Raw genomic sequence first — 17,887 nt, forward strand, 5'->3', positions numbered from 1 at the left:
ATGTTTTCAGAAGTACAGTTTCTCGAACAAAAGTTTTCTTGTCGTTTTCTTTTTGTATGAATAACTTCTGTGGCTTCCAAAGATTGGTTTTACGAGTGCGTTTCTGGCAACATCGCTAGGCGCGTTACTACCATATTACTACCATATTATTACCATACTACCATCAGACATGCCCTCTGCATCACAACCACTCAGAAACTGTCGCAGCCTAGGTGACACAAAGACCAAATCAAGGACAGATGACCATTGAGTAACCACTCGAGGGAAATCATTAACGATTGGAGTTAGCCTGTAAGAGAATGCAAGTTCCAATAGTTGCTTAGCGCTTGCTACTTGATCCGTTCCAGAAGACTGGGATAGCCAGTTAATTCCCGCTAGGATGAAGTCTCCTAATGATACGACATTGTCAGTTAGACGAAACTATGAACCCATAGAATCTATTAGCTTAGTTGTATCTAAGGAAGAATTTGGGGCCCTGTACATCCCCTGTTGCGGCTCGAGGTGGCGTTAGGGCAAGGAATCCACCAAGCCTATCGACGAGAACATGCAGTAGTAGGAATGAAGGAAAAAGGGCCAATTTGACATTAGTTACACGGATTCCAAGGGGCGGGAAGCGTAGCAGGGGGAGGCAGGAGGTTAGGTGGGCGGATGAGATTAAGAAGTTTGCAGGGACGACAGGGCCACAATTAGTACATGACCGGGGTAGTTGGAGAAGTATGGAAGAGGCCTTTGCCCTGCAGTGGGCGTAACCAGGCTGATGGTGATGATGATGACACGGTTCCAGATACGAAAGCCCACTCCATCCAGGAGCATGTTAAACGTCCGAGATCGCATCAGGACACGTCGGCCCACTCACAAAAAGTCTCCGCTCTTAATACCGTTGTCTTCCCTAGGCGACTCCACTAGGGAATCTGATGACTCTATCGAGGCCAATCGCAATAGTCGAATCGGTTGCAATCTCCGCCCATGATATCGCATCGTTCCGCAGCACCCCACCTCTGATGGTATGGAATAGGGGACAGGATAGCAATCAGGGAATCCAAGGTCGAAGCCTTTCTCATGGTAGCATTCGACGTTGGCCCTCTTTGCTCATAAGTTCACGCTGTCAGGTAGTGGCAGGGGCATTTTGTGGGACCATCAACAGTCGGTGTCAACGCTGCGTTGACTTCTGGATAGGCGCTGATGGATGGGTGGAGTTGCCTTGTAGCAAACGTTTAATTAATGCCCTTGACCATGTTGAAATGTAACACCCCCCCCCCCCCCCAATATATACACGGTTCGATCATAAAACTTGGTCGTAAGCCATAGTATTTCATTGCCAGAGTTATCGTCCAATACAGAAAATTTTATGTAACCTTCGATAACAAGAGCGACCCCCCCTCTTCTTTGCGGATCATTTCTTACAAGTACATAGCCTGGAGACGTTACCTCCGAATGCGTTACATCCCTATGTAACCATGTCTCTGTTACAGTGCTAGGCAGAATAGAAGATTCATGTAACTTAGATACTATCTCAGATACTTTTTGAGTATCTTGTATCTGTATCAAGATACGTCTGGCAAGACATGCATCAGTATCTGTATTTCAGATGCACGAAAGAATGTATTGTATATCTTAAGGTACGAGATATTGAGGCTATCGTAACATCACCATGAGAAAATATAAACTCTGGCTGAACACCGCTTCTCAAGCTGATACTTATTCCACTAAGCCACCTCAATAAAACTAAAAGCGACGACATTCTTTTATTTTAAAGTCAAATCACTCCAACGAGGGCAGGCGATGAGGTCAGGATGAGATTAGTAGAATATGAAAAGTCGTTGCAGCTTTATGTGCTCTCTGTACACACCATGTGTCACAAGATCGTCGTTATCGACGTTGTTGCTGCTGTACACCTGTCCGGTGAGGAATAACATTGTGAAGAATGTAAGTCAAGCTATGAGCAACTTTAGTGATAGAATGGTGTGGCAGTGCAACCCATATACCACATGTCATGTAGCAAGACGTGGCATATACATATACCTAAATATATACGGAAATTTTAGCTCACGGGCGAGACCGCCGTCGCCGACACCGGATATTCTGCAACACCCGGTGGGGCCCTTAACGCTATCTCGTTAACAATTTTAGATGCTAACCAACACTTCATTCCAGCAAAACAAGGTTGGTCGGAGTTAAGAAATTTCCAAGCAAGCATTTTTGTGCATACGCGTTTGCTGCGACATTATATAGATATATAACGAGAAATTTGCGAATGTATCGAAGTATCTTAAGATACAAATGGAAATAATCTTATCGGATAAAATAATTGTGGTAATATCTTGCATCTGCATCTCAAATACTTGTTGCCCGAGAACCTTGTATCTTATCACGATGCAATTGCAATGTATCTTTGCCCGGCCCTGCTTTGTTGCGGTCATTACATCTGGTTCATGCTATAGGATCACTGCTTCAATCACGTCAACCTAACTCAATATGCTTCTAGCATTCACATTAATAATCTTAAAAACATACTGTTGGTCGCCTCTTGCGTCAAGCCAAGCCGGTGTGGCCTGAACCAGTTTTCCTGAACCGTTGATTGAGAGCTTCCTTCTAGACGTAAAGGACGTTATTTACTTGTGTTGTATCTAAAATAAGTATGGCTTTCAGAAGCTGAACTTATTTTCAGAAGCTAAACCATGCTTGCATCTTCTGAAAAGAAAGGCACAAACGGCACAAAATCTGCGTGGAGTGTACCCTTAGCAGCTATAGTCTTCGCAAAGAGATGACTTACCGATCAGCCAGGCGATGCAGGTGCTGACGCTGAGCACCCAGCTGCTTTGTTCACGTGTGGCGCTGTACTTGTGGATCAGGGCCACGTAGATGACTCCTGTGGAGCGACGAAAGAGAGTAGTCCAGAACAGGTTCCACCCGCAGGCGACAGCCACCAGCCATGATCGCGGACCGTCTGGTCCCGCTGGTGGTGGCCGCCCCTTCCGCTGGCGCTGCCGTGAAGACGGTCGCAGCTGCTGACACTCCTGGCTTCCCTCCATGTTTATATAGCTAGCCCGCGTGCAGGTTTCGCAGGCAGGAAACAGTTTCTAGAGGTGACGGCAGGCCGTCATCTTCTCATTCTGCCGGTAGTCATGCGGGCCGGGAGTTTTTGGGCTGCCCTCTGCGATAGTCGGGCATGCAGGAGAAATCAGTAAACTCGATGCCACCAAATGAAATTTGCTGGCTGGCGCTGTAACGGCCGCAGAAACGCGCGTTATCTTTATTGGTCACCAGCCGCAAGGGAAGCTCGTCTTCCGAACGAATCAAAACTGAACACATCGTTTACTGCGCACTCTCGCGGCTGGCGGTCGTCGCCGGCGTCGCCCGGAGTGCGTATGGCCGTTTCACTGCGAAATATACAGTCCCAAAGCACGTGTTTTTGGAGGGTTACAAAGTTGCTGCATGCATTGAAGCCAATACTTGCAATAACCTTCTTATAGTTCGCACGTAAATAACGTCTAAGAGAAATTTACTTGACATTTCAATCTTCACGATTCACTTACGGTAAGTGAATCAGAACACGCAGAAGCGATTGGGAAATCTGTGTTGCGTCTGGTAGGTACCAGACGGATTAAAGGGACTACAATGTACTGGTGTGACCAGTGATTCTGTATCAAACGAGCGATTTATGTCAGTATTCAAGCAGCTGAAATGGGGATGTAGACTTGGATACGTAAAAGAATTGTATATTAGGAGAAACACAACGGCGTGAAAGCACAGGATACAGTATAAGGACAAACACGCACAGCGATGCGTGTGTGTCCCCTTACAGTGTCCCGTGTTTTCGCGCTCCTATATTTCCGTTTCCATAAACGTCGTATATACAATGTTCAAAAGAACTACAACCGAGGTCCTTTCAGATCAGCAGACATGTAAAAAGGTTTGAGGTGAGGAGAGGAAACTTGTTCGTTCACGTAACATGGGTGTATTCGTAAAAAAAAACACTCACGACTAACCCTAACGGTAAAAGGAAGCGAGGTTGGTTTAGAATGATGTTCAGGGCAATATACGAAGGAACACTTGAACGCGAACGCCCGGAAAGAATGGTTTTTGCAAAGGGGAGCGCAGAAGCGTTGCGGAAGAAAGGTGACCTGGACAGGAAAGACGCTCACTTGAAACTAAGTATATTTTCGGAGGTAAACCACCAGGAACGTTATTGCGGATGCGCTGCTATCTAGAATTATGGAAAAAAGTTTACAGTTCTTTTTATAAAAGATCGCCTAACAACGGGGCTTGTATGCCCCGTAGTTCCACGCAAGACGGGCTTTGCGGCGACGATGGCAACGAGATGGCGCCAGAGTATAGCGCGCGTCGCCTGCATGGAAACAAAGCGTTGCGTGAGCGGAGGTCTGTCTGCTGCTGTGACTCGCGCCCACGCGTCACCCACGCGCTGCCTCTCGCGGTCTCCCGATTAGCGAGGAAGTCACGCAATACTTAACTCTGTTTGCAACGCGCCGCACGAGACGGACTGTCCGCACCAGCCAATATATTGCGACATCAATCAATCAATCATTCATTCAATCAATCAATCAATCGATCAATCAATCAATCAATCAATCAATCAACTTTATTTCCCTTGGAATAGAAGGAGTACGGGCCTAAAGCTTGAGCAGCTTGACGAGGTCCCGACCCCTTTACAGTTGGCAAAGCAGCAGGATGTCGGTCATGCACAAAGAGTTCAAATAAATCAGCGAATATTACATAACACCGAGCAAAAAAAAGTTTTGTAACAAAGCGCAAGAACAATACAACCCAATTGCATAGGCTTGAAATGGCATGAACATGAAAAACAGCGACCGACAAGTAGAGGGGAAAAAATTCACAAAAGTATGTACTATTCCTGAAAATAAATGGACTGGGCGAAACGTTTAATGAGAGAATTTTGATTACACGAAACATCATCTCCATGGTTTGATAGGTTCGGAAGGGAAGGTAGCTTATAGGACACACATTGTTCATCATAAAAAGTTCTAGGGGTGGGTACAATCCACATGTCTTTGTGCCTGGTTGAACGAACACTTGTGCTTGCTTTTAACTTACCGCTACCAACCGCAACCTCACCAAAGTTCTGAACGCTTACGATGGCAACGGCCAAAGGCTCATTGAAGACCTCAAGGCGATCTACCTCAAGACGGAGAGAGGGCGATTTCCGATACCGGAGGAATACGGGGGACCGGAAAATCCGGCATTGGATGAACCGTTCACCATCACGGAGTTATTAACAGCCATAGACGAGAGTAATAAGACGAGCGCACCCGGAACGGACGCCATTACATACAAGCTGCTCAATAACATGAGTGATGCGGCGGCACGCGGGCTCCTGGGTCACATCAACAGAACCTGGGAAAGCTCGAAGTTGCCCGCAGAATGGAAAGAGGCCGAGGTACGGTTCATACCTAAACCCGGCAAACCTCTGACAATCAATAACATGCGCCCTATCTCGCTCACGTCCTGTGTGGGCAAGGTCATGGAACGCATGGTTCTCAAAAGACTTCAAGCACACTTGGACGAGACAAATCAGATGCCGGCGACCATGTATGGATTCCGCCAGCACCTGAGCACCCAAGACGTCCTGATCCAATTACACGAACTAGTGATTAAAAGAGCAACGAGGCATACACCCCGGGGCGCGTGCCCCGGGACCTCAAAGGGGCCTTCGGCAACGTGTCCCACGCCAGCGTGCTCGAGAACCTGCGCAAGACGGGGTGTGGCCGCAAGACCTACGGCTATACTAAAGATTTCCTAACAAATAGAACATCAACTATCCGGATAGGAAATGAACTGTCAGAGCCTGTGGAGCTCGGAGACAGGGGTACCCCACAGGGGTCTGTCCTGTCGTCTCTGCTTTTCAACCTAGCACTCCTGCCTCTGCCCGAACTACTCAATCAGATCGAGGGCGTGGACCACGCGTTCTATGCCGACGATATAACGGTGTGGACGAACCGCGCGGGGTCCGATGCCTGGGCGGAGGAAGCCCTGCAGAGAGCGGCAACGACCATCCACGAGTATGCCACGACCTGCGGCCTGAGCTGCGCTCCACAGCAATCGGAGCTGCTCATGGTACAGCCCGGAAGACCAAAGAAAGAGCCGCCGCCGAACATAATCATCACCATCGGCGGCACAGAGATCAAACCAACGCAGCAGATCCGGATACTGGGCCTGCTGTTGCGCAGCGACGGCAAGGCGCTCGCAGCCGTCAACAAAATCAAGACCACATCAGAGCAAGTCCTGAGCATGATCCGGAGAGTCACCAACCGGAACAGAGGAATCAAAGAAGAAGACGCACTGCGCCTGGTGCAGGCATTCGTCGTGTCACGCGTAACTTACTCCGCCCCGTACCTCCAGCTTGCGAAGGTGAACCGCGAGACGCTGAACACGACGATAAGAAAAGCAGTCAAACTCGCCATGGGCATCCCAGTCTACTCGTCAACGCAGAAGCTGCTGGAAATGGGTGCCCACAACACGGTGGAAGAGCTGGTGGAAGCACACCTATCCCACCAAAGAGTAAGGCTGAGCCGGACAGAGCACGGTCGGGCCGTCCTACGCAAGATAGGATGGCAAATTGAACAGCAACCGACAACGGAGCCGCTACCCGCAACGTGGAGAGACATTATTAGGACCAAGCCCCTCCCCCGGAACATGCAGCCGGGGAGGAACAACGAGAGACGCTCTGCGTGGGCCAAGGCACTGGCTCGACAGCTGGAAGAGGACCCCGAGGTCCTCTACGCGGACGCCTCGCTTCCCAAGCACGGAACCAGAGCAACGGCGGTCGTCACCACCATCGATAAACTGGTCACAGGCGCGTCAATACGGACGACGAATACAGCCGAAGCAGAAGAAGTGGCCGTGGCCCTCGCACTCGCACAACCGGGAGTGAGGACCGTGGTCACAGACTCCCAGACCGCCTACGCAAGCTACCGCAAGGGGAACATCTCTCCCGCGGCACTAGCGATCCTCACCAAATGCAAATCACCGGGACGGGCCGTTGAGCTCGTGTGGGTCCCGGCTCACTCGCAAGTGGAAGGCAACGCACTCGCCGACCACTATGCCCGAGAACTGTCAATCCGGGCCGAGGACGAGCCAAAGCTACCGCCACCCCGTGACAAGCTATAAAGAAATCACGCAAATGTACAGAAGCGGCAGATGTAGGCTTCCCCGTCCGCATCCGCAACTCAGCCGAATGCAGCAAACAATCGTGCGACGCACGCAAGCGGGGTCGCTAGCGCATCCCGTGCTCTTGCACAAGATGTTTCCAACAGAGCATGCCACTTCATGCCCTTTTTGCAGACGGTTAAAAGGCACTCAAGCACACATCCTTGCAGAGTGCACTAAGCTCAAGAACCCCCCACCATCCCTAACCCCCACCCTCCCCAGCCCCAACCCCCCCGAGCGATGGGAGACCTTGTTGTCCAGCCCCGACCTACCGACCCAGCTCGCGCTGGCGGCTAGGGGCCAGGAACTGCTGGACACATATGGGACCTGAGAAGAAGGTTCCACCCCATCTGGTGCCAGCGCGCACCAACCGTCACTAAGGGCTTAGTACAAAAGTTGTTTCTCTCTCTCTGCTTTTAACTTAGCAAGAATATTTATGGTATTGGTACCATACTTAACAAAAGCTTTATAACACATCATCAGCCTATAATTATATAAACAGAACACTGGAAGAATTTCGTACTTTGTAAAAAGAAGTTTTGTAGAAGAAGCATAATGTCCAGCAGCAATATGTCGTATGGCTCTTTTCTGCAGCAAATACAGCTTGCGCAAATTTATTACGCCAGTAGTACACCACACTATGCGGCAATACTGCAACATAGAGGACACTAACGCATTGTAGATCATAATCTTCACCTTTGTAGGAAGAATACATCGCGTACGTGTAAGGGCACCAATGGCAGACGACATCTTTGAATGGAGGTTTTCAACATATACATTCCATGCAGGGTGCTTTGAAAAATGTATTCCAAGGGTTTTAATCAAAACACGTATAAAGCGGCGCTCAAATTTCTCATTAAGGAGCGTCGTAATCGTCGGTGAGTAAAAAAAAAAACTTTATTCAATCTAAATAAAATAAGGCACGATGGTTGGAGCCCCTATTCCAGGGCCCCACTGGCACGAGCTTGGTCTTGGTCTGGGCTTGGTCCAGAAGAGCCAACTGGCTCTCCCGACCCTCGTCCGCAAGCCATGCCTCCCACTGCCTATTCCTCATTAGTGGATGTTGGTGTAATATGGGACTGTCTATGTGCGGCGGCCTCCTGGGGCACTCCCATGTGATGTGTTTTAGTGTGGGTGTGTCTGTGCACCACGGGCACTCGTCAGTGAACCTCGTGGGGTGTATTCTGTGTAGGTGGTGCAGGTTGGTGTATGTATTCGTCTGAATACGACGCCAGTCCCTCTCCTGTTCGCTGTTTAAATCGGAGTGAGGATGTCCAAAACGTCTCCGCTCCTGCCTTTGCTGTAGGAGGATGTCACGAGAGTTCGGTGGAAGGACGTCGCTAGGCCATGCCGTTGCTCGGACGTTCAAACCTCGAGCAATACGGTCTGCCCTAGCGTTTCCTGCCAGTCGCTCGTGTGCCGGACACCAGACGATAGTGTGGTGCCCCTCTAGTTGAGTGCCTAAAATTTTGATTATTGATTTGGGTGCCGTTCCTTGTAAAAACAGGCGGCAGGCCGCTTGTGAATCGGTTAATATGACAGCCGAATTGGTTTGGCGCTCGGCGTCCTGAATGGCCAAGGCGATGGCTGCAGCCTCTGCCACGCATGCCGAGGAGGTTTTGAAGGATGCCGTTGTTATGTTGTTGTTGCATGTAGAGACTATGCTGAAAGTGTCTGAGCTGGCTCGACTGGCATCCGTATAATACACCCCCGGTCCCATGCCGAAACGTTTGTGAAGGGTCTTTGCCCTTGCTCTGCGTCGTCCGGGATGGTACTTGGGGTGCATGTTTTTGGGAATTGGGGCCACCGCGATGTGCGATCGAACATTGCGGTCTATCTGTGCCGTTTCCTCTCCGCAATACTGGGGTCTCAGGGGAAAGCCTAACCTCGCCAATACTTCCCTGCCCTGAGTTGAAGAACAAAGTCTTTCTTTCTGGGCATGTAACGTCGCGACTGCGTACTCGTCAAAAGTATTGTGCAGGCCCAGTCCCTCGAATCTCTCTGTGCTAGTGCATTCGGGAAGACCAAGGGCGGCTTTGAAGGCTTTTCTTATTATTGCGTTTGCCTGTTTAATCTCTTGGTTTGTCAAGGCCTGATACGGAAGGGCGTATGTGAGTCGGCTAATTACGAATGCGTGAACCAGGCTGATGGTCTCTCCCTCAGTTAGGCCGTCTCTGCTTCTTGCCACTCTCCTTATCATTCTGGCCACGTTTCCTGTGACCGCCTTTAGTTTTTGTAGGGTGTGAGATGTTCCAGCATTCTGCTGTATCCACATCCCCAATATTCTGAGTGTCTCCACTTCACGAATTGGCACCCCGTCGGGAGTCAAAGTGAGCGGCACCCAGTCCTTCTTTCTTGCGTACTTCGCACGCACCCGAATGAATTCCGATTTTTCGGGTGCGCATGCCATGTCCGCCGCCCTCGCGTATTCCACGACTGCGTCTATGGCCTTTTGAAGGGTTTCTTGCTTGTCCCCGTAGGACCCCTGGTGAGCCCAGATCGTGATGTCATCGGCATATATCGCACAACCGAGATTCGGGTGCTTATCTAGCTCCAGGGCTAGCTTTCTCATCCCTACATTGAATAGCAGTGGAGAGAGTATAGCTCCCTGAGGGGTACCTCTGTCGGGACAGTTGAAGGTGTCGGACCTCGTGGAGCCTAATCCGATTGTGGCCGTGCGGTGGCTGAGGAACGAGCGCACGTAGTTATAAATTCGCGATCCGCAGTTCACCGCTTCCAGTCCCTCCAGAATAGCGTGGTGGGAGATGCTGTCGAAGGCCTTTTTGATGTCCAATGCCAGTAAAAATTTATCTTCCGACCCTCTGTGAAATGTTTATCCCCTTACCCCTTTACCAATTCAGGGTAGCAAACCAGTACTACCTCTGGTTAATCTCTCTGCCTTTCTATGCAACCTTTCTCTCTCTTCTAGAATTTCTTCCATAGTGCCATAGAGCTTTCGTAGACACGCCTACTGACGATAATAATTTGAACGCTTGTTCAACAAGAGGAAGACATGCGGGTACTAACACACAATAAAGATCGATGTAGGCGAATCTTTCGGTGCTGTTTGTTTTGACAGACGGTAATTAACGGTTATCTTCACGGTGGACGTTTAATTTCTTCTGTGTGTAGTGCAATACAATAAGGCTTAGTTGATGTTAAACGTTACCACGCGCACCACTGTTCTTTTCCTGCGTAGAGTACAGTGCACACAGCGAGACGTTTCTGCTTGAGTCGTTGTGCGCCACTGTTCATAGCCTCCGAGAAGGTTAGCAATGTCATTGCCTACCACGGCATTTAGCATCGGGCTAGAAGTGTTAAACTTTAATTAATCTATGGGGTTGTACATGCCGAGACTCCGATTGATTTAAGGCGCGCCGTAGTGCCGGGCTCCGGATTAATTTCGACCCCCTGAGCTTCTTTAATGTGTACATAAACTTAGATAGACGAGCCTTTTCGTCCTTCGCACCAGTCGAAATGCGCCTACCGCTGTAGGCATTCACACCGTGAACTCGAGCAACGCCATAGCGGAAGAGCTACCGCGGCGGATACAGAAGTTCTGATTTCACGCGTGGTCGTTTCCGTAGTGTCGCCTAGACACTACGGTACTTTAATGGGGCTTTGCGTCTCCAACGCAAAGCGTCACTTGTCTGCTTGAGAAATTTTCATGGTGTTTATTTCACAGAAATTACAGAAACTTACCGTAGCATACCTTGAACTTAAGTTTATCCCGTTTGTCCGCAACCGTCGTCTTGTCTCGTGGTAGCGTTTCCTCGCCTTCCCACGTCGCCTTCACCCTCTTACGTCTTCCCTGCCCTCGTGCATGGGAACTGCGAGTGAAGAGTGGCAAGGGCTGTCATTCACTCGCTTCGTGACTGCGTTGTTTGTACCCATTCTCTGCCTCCTCTCCACCATTTTATCTACCTCCCCTCTGGACGGTTGCAAGTTACCATTTCTATGCTTACCCAACGAGAAAACCGTCCATCCCGTGAGACAAAAAATGTGGGCCGATACCGGGCCGACCCGCGGCGAAGGTGAAGCACGCTTCAACACTTAGGAAAGTGAAACAAAAAGTGAGTACATTCTTTGGAATCACGCATACAATATAGATAGAGTCCGCAGTAGCGAGCGGCCTTACCTTCGTGCTGCCTGTCATTGCCACGCGAAGGAAGCGGCGAGAACACAGCGCTCACAAAAATTCTCAGCACGCGCCGCACCCTGCCCGCCTTTCGCAGATCACTTTCAATATGTGGCCCCGCACGTCTCCCTTCAACGCGAAACGGCGAGAACACAGAGCGGGAAGCTAACAGCAATCGGCACTCTCTGTCCACATCGCAGGTCGCGTTCAAGATGTGCTCCGCGCGGCGCATAATGGTTCGACGCGTATGGGTAATGCGCTAAAGAGCGATAGCAGCTAACAATGATCGGAGCGTCATCAGCGCACCTGGCGCCGCCACCTGCACTAGTCTGCCTGCCTCATTAATTCACCTTGCGCCGCCGTCCGCAGCAGTTCATGTCGCCGTAGCGCTGTCGTTTGTACGGGCCGTATCAAGTTTCCTAACATCAATAATGACTCCGGGCTGCGTGGAGCTAAGCAAGTGGCACATTGCTTACGCATACTTAGAGAACTCACAGAGGAGTTTCTCCGTGAAGTTTGTAACTAATTATCTCGTGGCATATATTGAAATTTAAAAATAATTATCAGGACGGCACTAGTTTCAAGGTACTCGTTGCCGAACTTTGCGAAGAAAAACATTGGCGGTCCAGTTACCTGTGGGCTTCAATGCATAAGACAACGTTTTGTTAAAGAAGTAAATTGAGCGACAGAGCATTTTTACCACAAGTATGATGGCGCATATTTAGAAAACGATGTTATCCACATAATTATTTTCAAGTTGATATGCCGTGCAATCTCACCGGCTACAATTTGTAAATTCTAATATGCGCCTTAACTAGTTAAAACATAATTAGTCGATATTTGTTACTTAGTCGATTAGGCATTTCAATTTTTCATGCAAGTAATGTCCGCTTCTTCGAGTAGACCACCTCAAGGATTGTAATTGCGCTATCTGCCACAGGCGATTATAAAGATTACTTGAAGTCTTCGCAAAAACACCTGGTATTTAAGAAAGGCATCCTCGATTGATTTGCCCCCTTAAAATCATACTGGTAGTTGGAAATTGTCTGCTTAGATACTACGAAATTATTTACATGCCTGTACATTAATTACTCAGTACTTTATGAAAAAAAAATCGATAGCACCGAAATTGGTCTGTAGTTGTTGAGATCGCAGGACATCCATACTCTGTGGACTGCTGCTATGCGGGCAGTTTTCATTCTCTCTGAAAAACTGCCAGTGTGAAGATTGAGGGTTACAAAAAGAAGTATGGCACAAAGCCTAATATAGCTAATGAGAAACAGCTTTGATCGGACTAGCCTTTATATCGTCATCACCAGCTCTGATAGTTGTTATGCAATCAAGCAATAATAGCAGTAATCTCGTCATCTGTTGTTCTGCAAAAAAAAATAAAGACTGAGACTGCTGCAGGGCTATATGTTAAGGAAAGTTAGTCGCACCATAATTAACAAAATCATCACTGAAGATATTAGCGAATGGGACACCGGAATAGCTTTCTACGAATAAGGATAACTCTGAAGGCACTGCTGATGCAGAAGCTTTAGTCAATGGGCGAATTTTTTTTTTTTTCACGCTGTAGCGGTATTGTAAGTAGTAGCAGAGTAGCAGCTTCAAATTTACGTGCGAGAAGTTCATTTTGGCCTTGTTTAAGTCAGAATTTATTTTTTTCCTTCTACGTTTATATTCGCGCAGAACTTCCGAGTGCGTAACAATAACAGAAGAAGCCGATCTCTCTGCTTGATACGCTTGTGCAGTTCAGATGTGACGTATAACTTCCTTGCTGTTTAATATTTACTAATAGGCAGACATGAAAATGCGCTGCTATAGCATCTCTCTATTGTTATGCTTCAGCGTCAGCATGCTCACTTCTCAAACTTCGTGTGGAATGCCTTTCCGCGTTCAAGCAGCGGTCTGCCGTTACTAACGCCCGTGTTCTCGAACCGATCCTCGACTCGAAGCTCTTCTTCTACTCCACCGAATGCAGCGCCACCCGTCGACTGAAAAAGGCGGTACACTTATCAAGAATTGCCGTGCAGTGTCAATGCATGGCCTCGGAGGCCATAGTCGATGAAGCGCAGTGACCGCTTCTGTCGAGGCACGGCGTTGCCATCAACTTTCTTCATCCGAGGTGAAGAGTCGAGCGGAGAAACTACGCTCTATACAAATATGGGACTCTACAAATATGGGCTTTCAAATATTGAAAGAGTCAACAGGGTAGCAGTTCATAGCGTAAATGGTCAGCAATCAGCGTCCGACAAAATGCGGACGATAAAGGCGTTCTTAATAAGACTGTCTTCCTGGTTTATTCTTGTAGCACGTGCGTCAGGCTGCTTGCATACGAAGATCCTTCCGTCAGTCGTCCTAACCAGACTCATATGGTTCTCAGTGTTTGCTTTGGTTTTGGTCAAGCCACAGCGGTCGTCTGTTGTCGCCAGAAGGTTGTCGAAAAACCGGATGCCAGAGGATTTTGTTGCTCGCTTGTCTTTATGTATTTTATTCAAAGCATATTGAGGGCAGAGTCTGGGGCACAATATCAAATTAACAACTGGTTTTTTTTTTCTAGGAGGGAGAGAAATAAGTGATTCGGAGTTGTTCTCCGTTAACTCTGGAAGGGCTAGTACCTGTAAAATCTTAGTTCCATCCTTTCTGAAGTCTTAGGTCGCGGGATCGGATCCCGGCCACGGCGGCCGCATTTCGATGGGGGCGAAATGCGAGAACACCCGTGTACTTATATTTAGGTGCACGTTAAAGAACCCCAGGTGGTCGAAATTTCCGGAGTCCCCCACTACGGCGTGCCTCATAATCAGAAAGTGGTTTTGGCTCGTAAAACCCCATATTTAATTTTTTTTTCTGAAGGCTTCACCTTCGTGTGGCCCAAGGCCATGAATTTCTACATATTCAGGTGACGGCTGTACTGTTACGTGTCATTTGCTTCTTGTTTCATCTGGTCAATCATCTCTTTTTGACGACTTTTCAACGGCTTCTAGGCAGCTCTTTAAATCACTGATGCCTCTGTCCCGTTTCTGCACCTTAACTGGTCGTAAGTGTCCGACAGATGCCGTACCGATTGCGAAATGTCGTGTGCAATTTCCTGACGGTGAACGAGCTTGTCTAAACTAGTTTTCAGCAGTGGTATAAAAGATAACTTCCTCCTAATGTACACAATCTGTGCCTGCAAATAACGAGATTTACATTGATTGCAATTATTATACTTCTCGGCTATCCTTGTCGCTTCTTCATCATATCAAACAATCTTTCAGAAACACCACTGCATTTCCCGAAGTGACAGTTACATCGGCATTGAGCATAAGTCATAACAACATCCTGAGTCTCTATAGGTTCTGAACCAGAAGATTAAGTCGTCGCATCATGAGAGCTTATTACAAGACACAAGTGCGACGTTCCGAGAAACAACAAACGCGCGATAATCAATGGCAGTATGAGTGGCGGCGGTGGTTGCAGAAACAGAGTTAGCGAATGCAGATACAGATGCCACCAACCTGCACAGATAAGCGAAGACTGTTTTTCAGCCGTTTGCAAAATGCGCCACTGTCACTGCGTGCATGCTTTGGCCTCGAGTGAAGCTGATGGTCCCACGTCGCTCATCCTTGACGTTGTGTCTACGATGCTCTGTTGACTCTTCCAGTGACTTAGTCACTGCACACCGATGCCCGTGTCCGGGGAGAATTTCCTTGCCGCGGTGAATCAGCGGCAAATGACGAACGTCCTGCTGATGAGTGAACGAGGTCGCGGGTTGGATTCCCTATCGCAACGGCCGCATTTCAATTTGAGTGAAACGCAGGAAGGCTACAGTGTCCCTCTGACATTAAGTGAGCACTTAGTTTTGCCATGATCCTTGACGGCGTCGGTTTTGCGGTCGCATAAGGTCCGCGGCATGGATGTGGATCATTGTTCGGGGACAGGACTTGTCCCAAATAGTGCAAGCGTTTCTTCGAGCGAGTAGCGTTAACTGCGATTTCCAAGCGCAGAGGTCGGAAGCCAGCTGTTTCAGGCAGCACTATTTCATTTGCTGGGGAAAATAGGATTGTGCGTTTAAAAGATGAGGCAATAGCAATGTGCACAGCATGAAAGATTAAAATAACGAGTTATTTTATCAGTTTAGTCACCTGTAGTTTACGATAAATATAGGAGAAACAGCAAGACTAAATTATTTGAGTCGCGTGTCAGAGCATGACGACAAAAGATTCCAACGTTGCTTCAGATAAAATTAGTGGAAAATAATAATAAATTCACAATATAACATTTCAGATGAAACTAATGACAATACTATAATTGTCATGGGAGCTGGGGAGGAGTACGGGATGTTGCAGATAGGAGAAAGCGTCAGGGTCAATTATTGCCCTTGTAGACACTGGCCGTTCAGTGCGAATGGGAGGCTCGCCTTCGCGCACACGCTTTCTGTCCACACCATTTTCCCCTATCTCCCTGTACCTATGCGACTCCCGATGTCTTTCAGCAAGAACAATATTATATAGTCAAAGGCATCTACAACGAACGGCACTACAACGAAATTAGCCGTACAACGAAGGCTTACGTGTGTGCAGGCCGAATTCCTATCTTTCCTGTGTATTGCGAAGACATCTACAGCGAAGACCGCTATAAACTAATTTACCTGTGTAACGAAAGAATTTAGGCATCCTCGAAGGCTAATTTGTTGCTTTACAATGAATACGCGTGCAGCGGAGCCGTCACTGCCATCAGCAGCCGCCACTGAGCTGCGCTTAGCGCTAGGACATAGCGACGTAATTGATAAGCTTGCCGATTACAGCGAGTATTATAGACCTACGGCCCAGCTCCAGGAATAGCTCAACTCATACGCCGTTCGTTGTGACTTCCAGACTGACTCCAACCGAATAAGTGAATTTTATTAGCCAGACGTTTCGGAGCCTGTTCGGCTCCTTTTTCAGGGGATATTCTCCGAAGATGGTGGTGTGCAGCTTTTAATGGGTCAAGTTGCACTGCCTCTAGTCCGAAAACTGCACGTATAGACTTGAAGCTAAACATTTAGACAGTGCTGCTGAGCAATACTGGAACTCCTGCTGAATATTCTGCGCACTACCCGAGTTCGCGAGCGAGGACTCGATCGTCGCGTAATGCCATATTTACGACGTCACACTTTGGTCTCATTAGCTGTTCTGCACAATGCTACATATCTTATAGCGATTGGTTGACACTACTCACCAGGAAAATCCGCAGGACCTAGTTCTTGGTTGAAGGACGAATTGGGCTCTCGTGCGCTACCCGCGAGATCTTTCTTCGCCCGATCGGTTCGCCGATGAGTGCCACGCATTCCCAAATCACCGCCGCATGCGACACGCACCCGGGGTCGAGACAGCTGGCTTGCATCGGCAAGCGTGGCGTCCTGACACCTTCGATCTCGGATGTTAACTTTCTAGAAGTAGGGAAAGCGCGGGAGCCGCGAAGCGAAAAAAGAAAGATAAAGGGAGAGTGGCATTTCTACGACCCGCCACAGAACAACTATAATACTTAAGTTCGCGCTCTCCTGCGTCAGTAGTCTTGCGACGCCACCTTATAGGCACTTTCCTTGTCCGTTTGAGCTATGCGTTTATGCTTCTGCTTTTTGTTTTCTTTTTTGTGCGCTCCTTGTTCATTCAGAATGAAACCTATATGGCAATCTCCCAAGTGGCCTACTCCTCCGGTCGAACCCACTGGGCCCTCCCGGCCGGGCTGCTTTGATGCTGCTGGGACGACCCTCTACCTTTCTCCCTCCTACCCTCTCTTTCTTTTAATCCCATCTCCCCCACCCTGCTGTCGCTGAGCCGTGCTCCCGCATGGGTTGCAGAAGATAGTGCCAGACTTTCCTCCTTTCCCACAAGAACCACTTCTCTCTCCCAAGTTTTTTGTTGTTTTTTTTCCCTGCCCCTCGTAAATCTGGTCAATTGAGCGCACGCACGGCGTCGAACTTGGGGTGACCGTGATCTCATGTGCGTCGTCGTTCGATACAGGAAAGCGCACGAATTACGCACGAACAAATTAAAAGAAAGCAGCAGACGACTCTCCGCGGGTCATGCCCCCTTTCCCCTCATTTCAGGCTTCTGTCGCGCACTCTTTCGATGCTTAATTTCGCTTTCTTTATTGATTAACCAATTAAGCGCTTCGTGTTGTCCCTTCCTTCAAGTCTCTTGTTTTGCTTGGGGCAACTTCCCAAAATCATGAGTCACCAACTGCCCTACGCCTGCACTCTGCTATGTTATTTTGCAGGCCTTAACGATTCCTCCCGGCTGTAATAGCTTTTTTTTTTTTTTTTGCTGCAGTTTCCAGCGCGGCGCAATATCCAGAGAGAGGGAGAGAGAGATAATTGGTATGTGTGTGAAGAGCGAACACGGGACACCACGTGAAGTTGTGCTAGTGTTCGTTTGGCCAAGGTGCATGTGGATGTCTTTCGCGGTTGAAGGGCATGTCAATCGTCACGTGACATCAAGGCTAGCAGTCGGCCAGGTATTTCAGCGTGCAACCGACATTAGCGTGTTTACGCTTACTTGGAGTACTTCATTGTAGACAGAGACGTAAAATTTCAGTAAA

General features: G+C 48.5%; 1 protein-coding gene across 3 annotated transcripts in view; it reads right to left on the reverse strand.

The window, feature by feature from the left end:
* LOC129387459 (uncharacterized) overlaps positions 1-17,887 on the reverse strand; it is a 39,422-nt gene extending 21,535 nt beyond the window's left edge. The window contains exons 1-3 of one of the 3 annotated variants that reach the window (XM_055076385.2): positions 16,526-17,887; positions 10,898-11,015; positions 2,774-3,154 (exon numbers count right to left, since the gene is read on the reverse strand). In XM_055076385.2, coding sequence (XP_054932360.1) covers positions 2,774-3,032 — 259 coding nt within the window. In that variant the 5' untranslated portion in view covers positions 3,033-3,154; positions 10,898-11,015; positions 16,526-17,887. Of the gene's footprint in view, positions 1-2,773; positions 4,615-10,887; positions 11,016-16,525 lie in introns of those variants that run through there. The other 2 variants (XM_055076384.2, XM_055076387.2) reach the window with 2 other exon arrangements.

Source organism: Dermacentor andersoni, chromosome 3 (assembly GCF_023375885.2).
Source record: "Dermacentor andersoni chromosome 3, qqDerAnde1_hic_scaffold, whole genome shotgun sequence".
Taxonomy (NCBI): Eukaryota; Metazoa; Arthropoda; class Arachnida; order Ixodida; family Ixodidae; genus Dermacentor; species Dermacentor andersoni.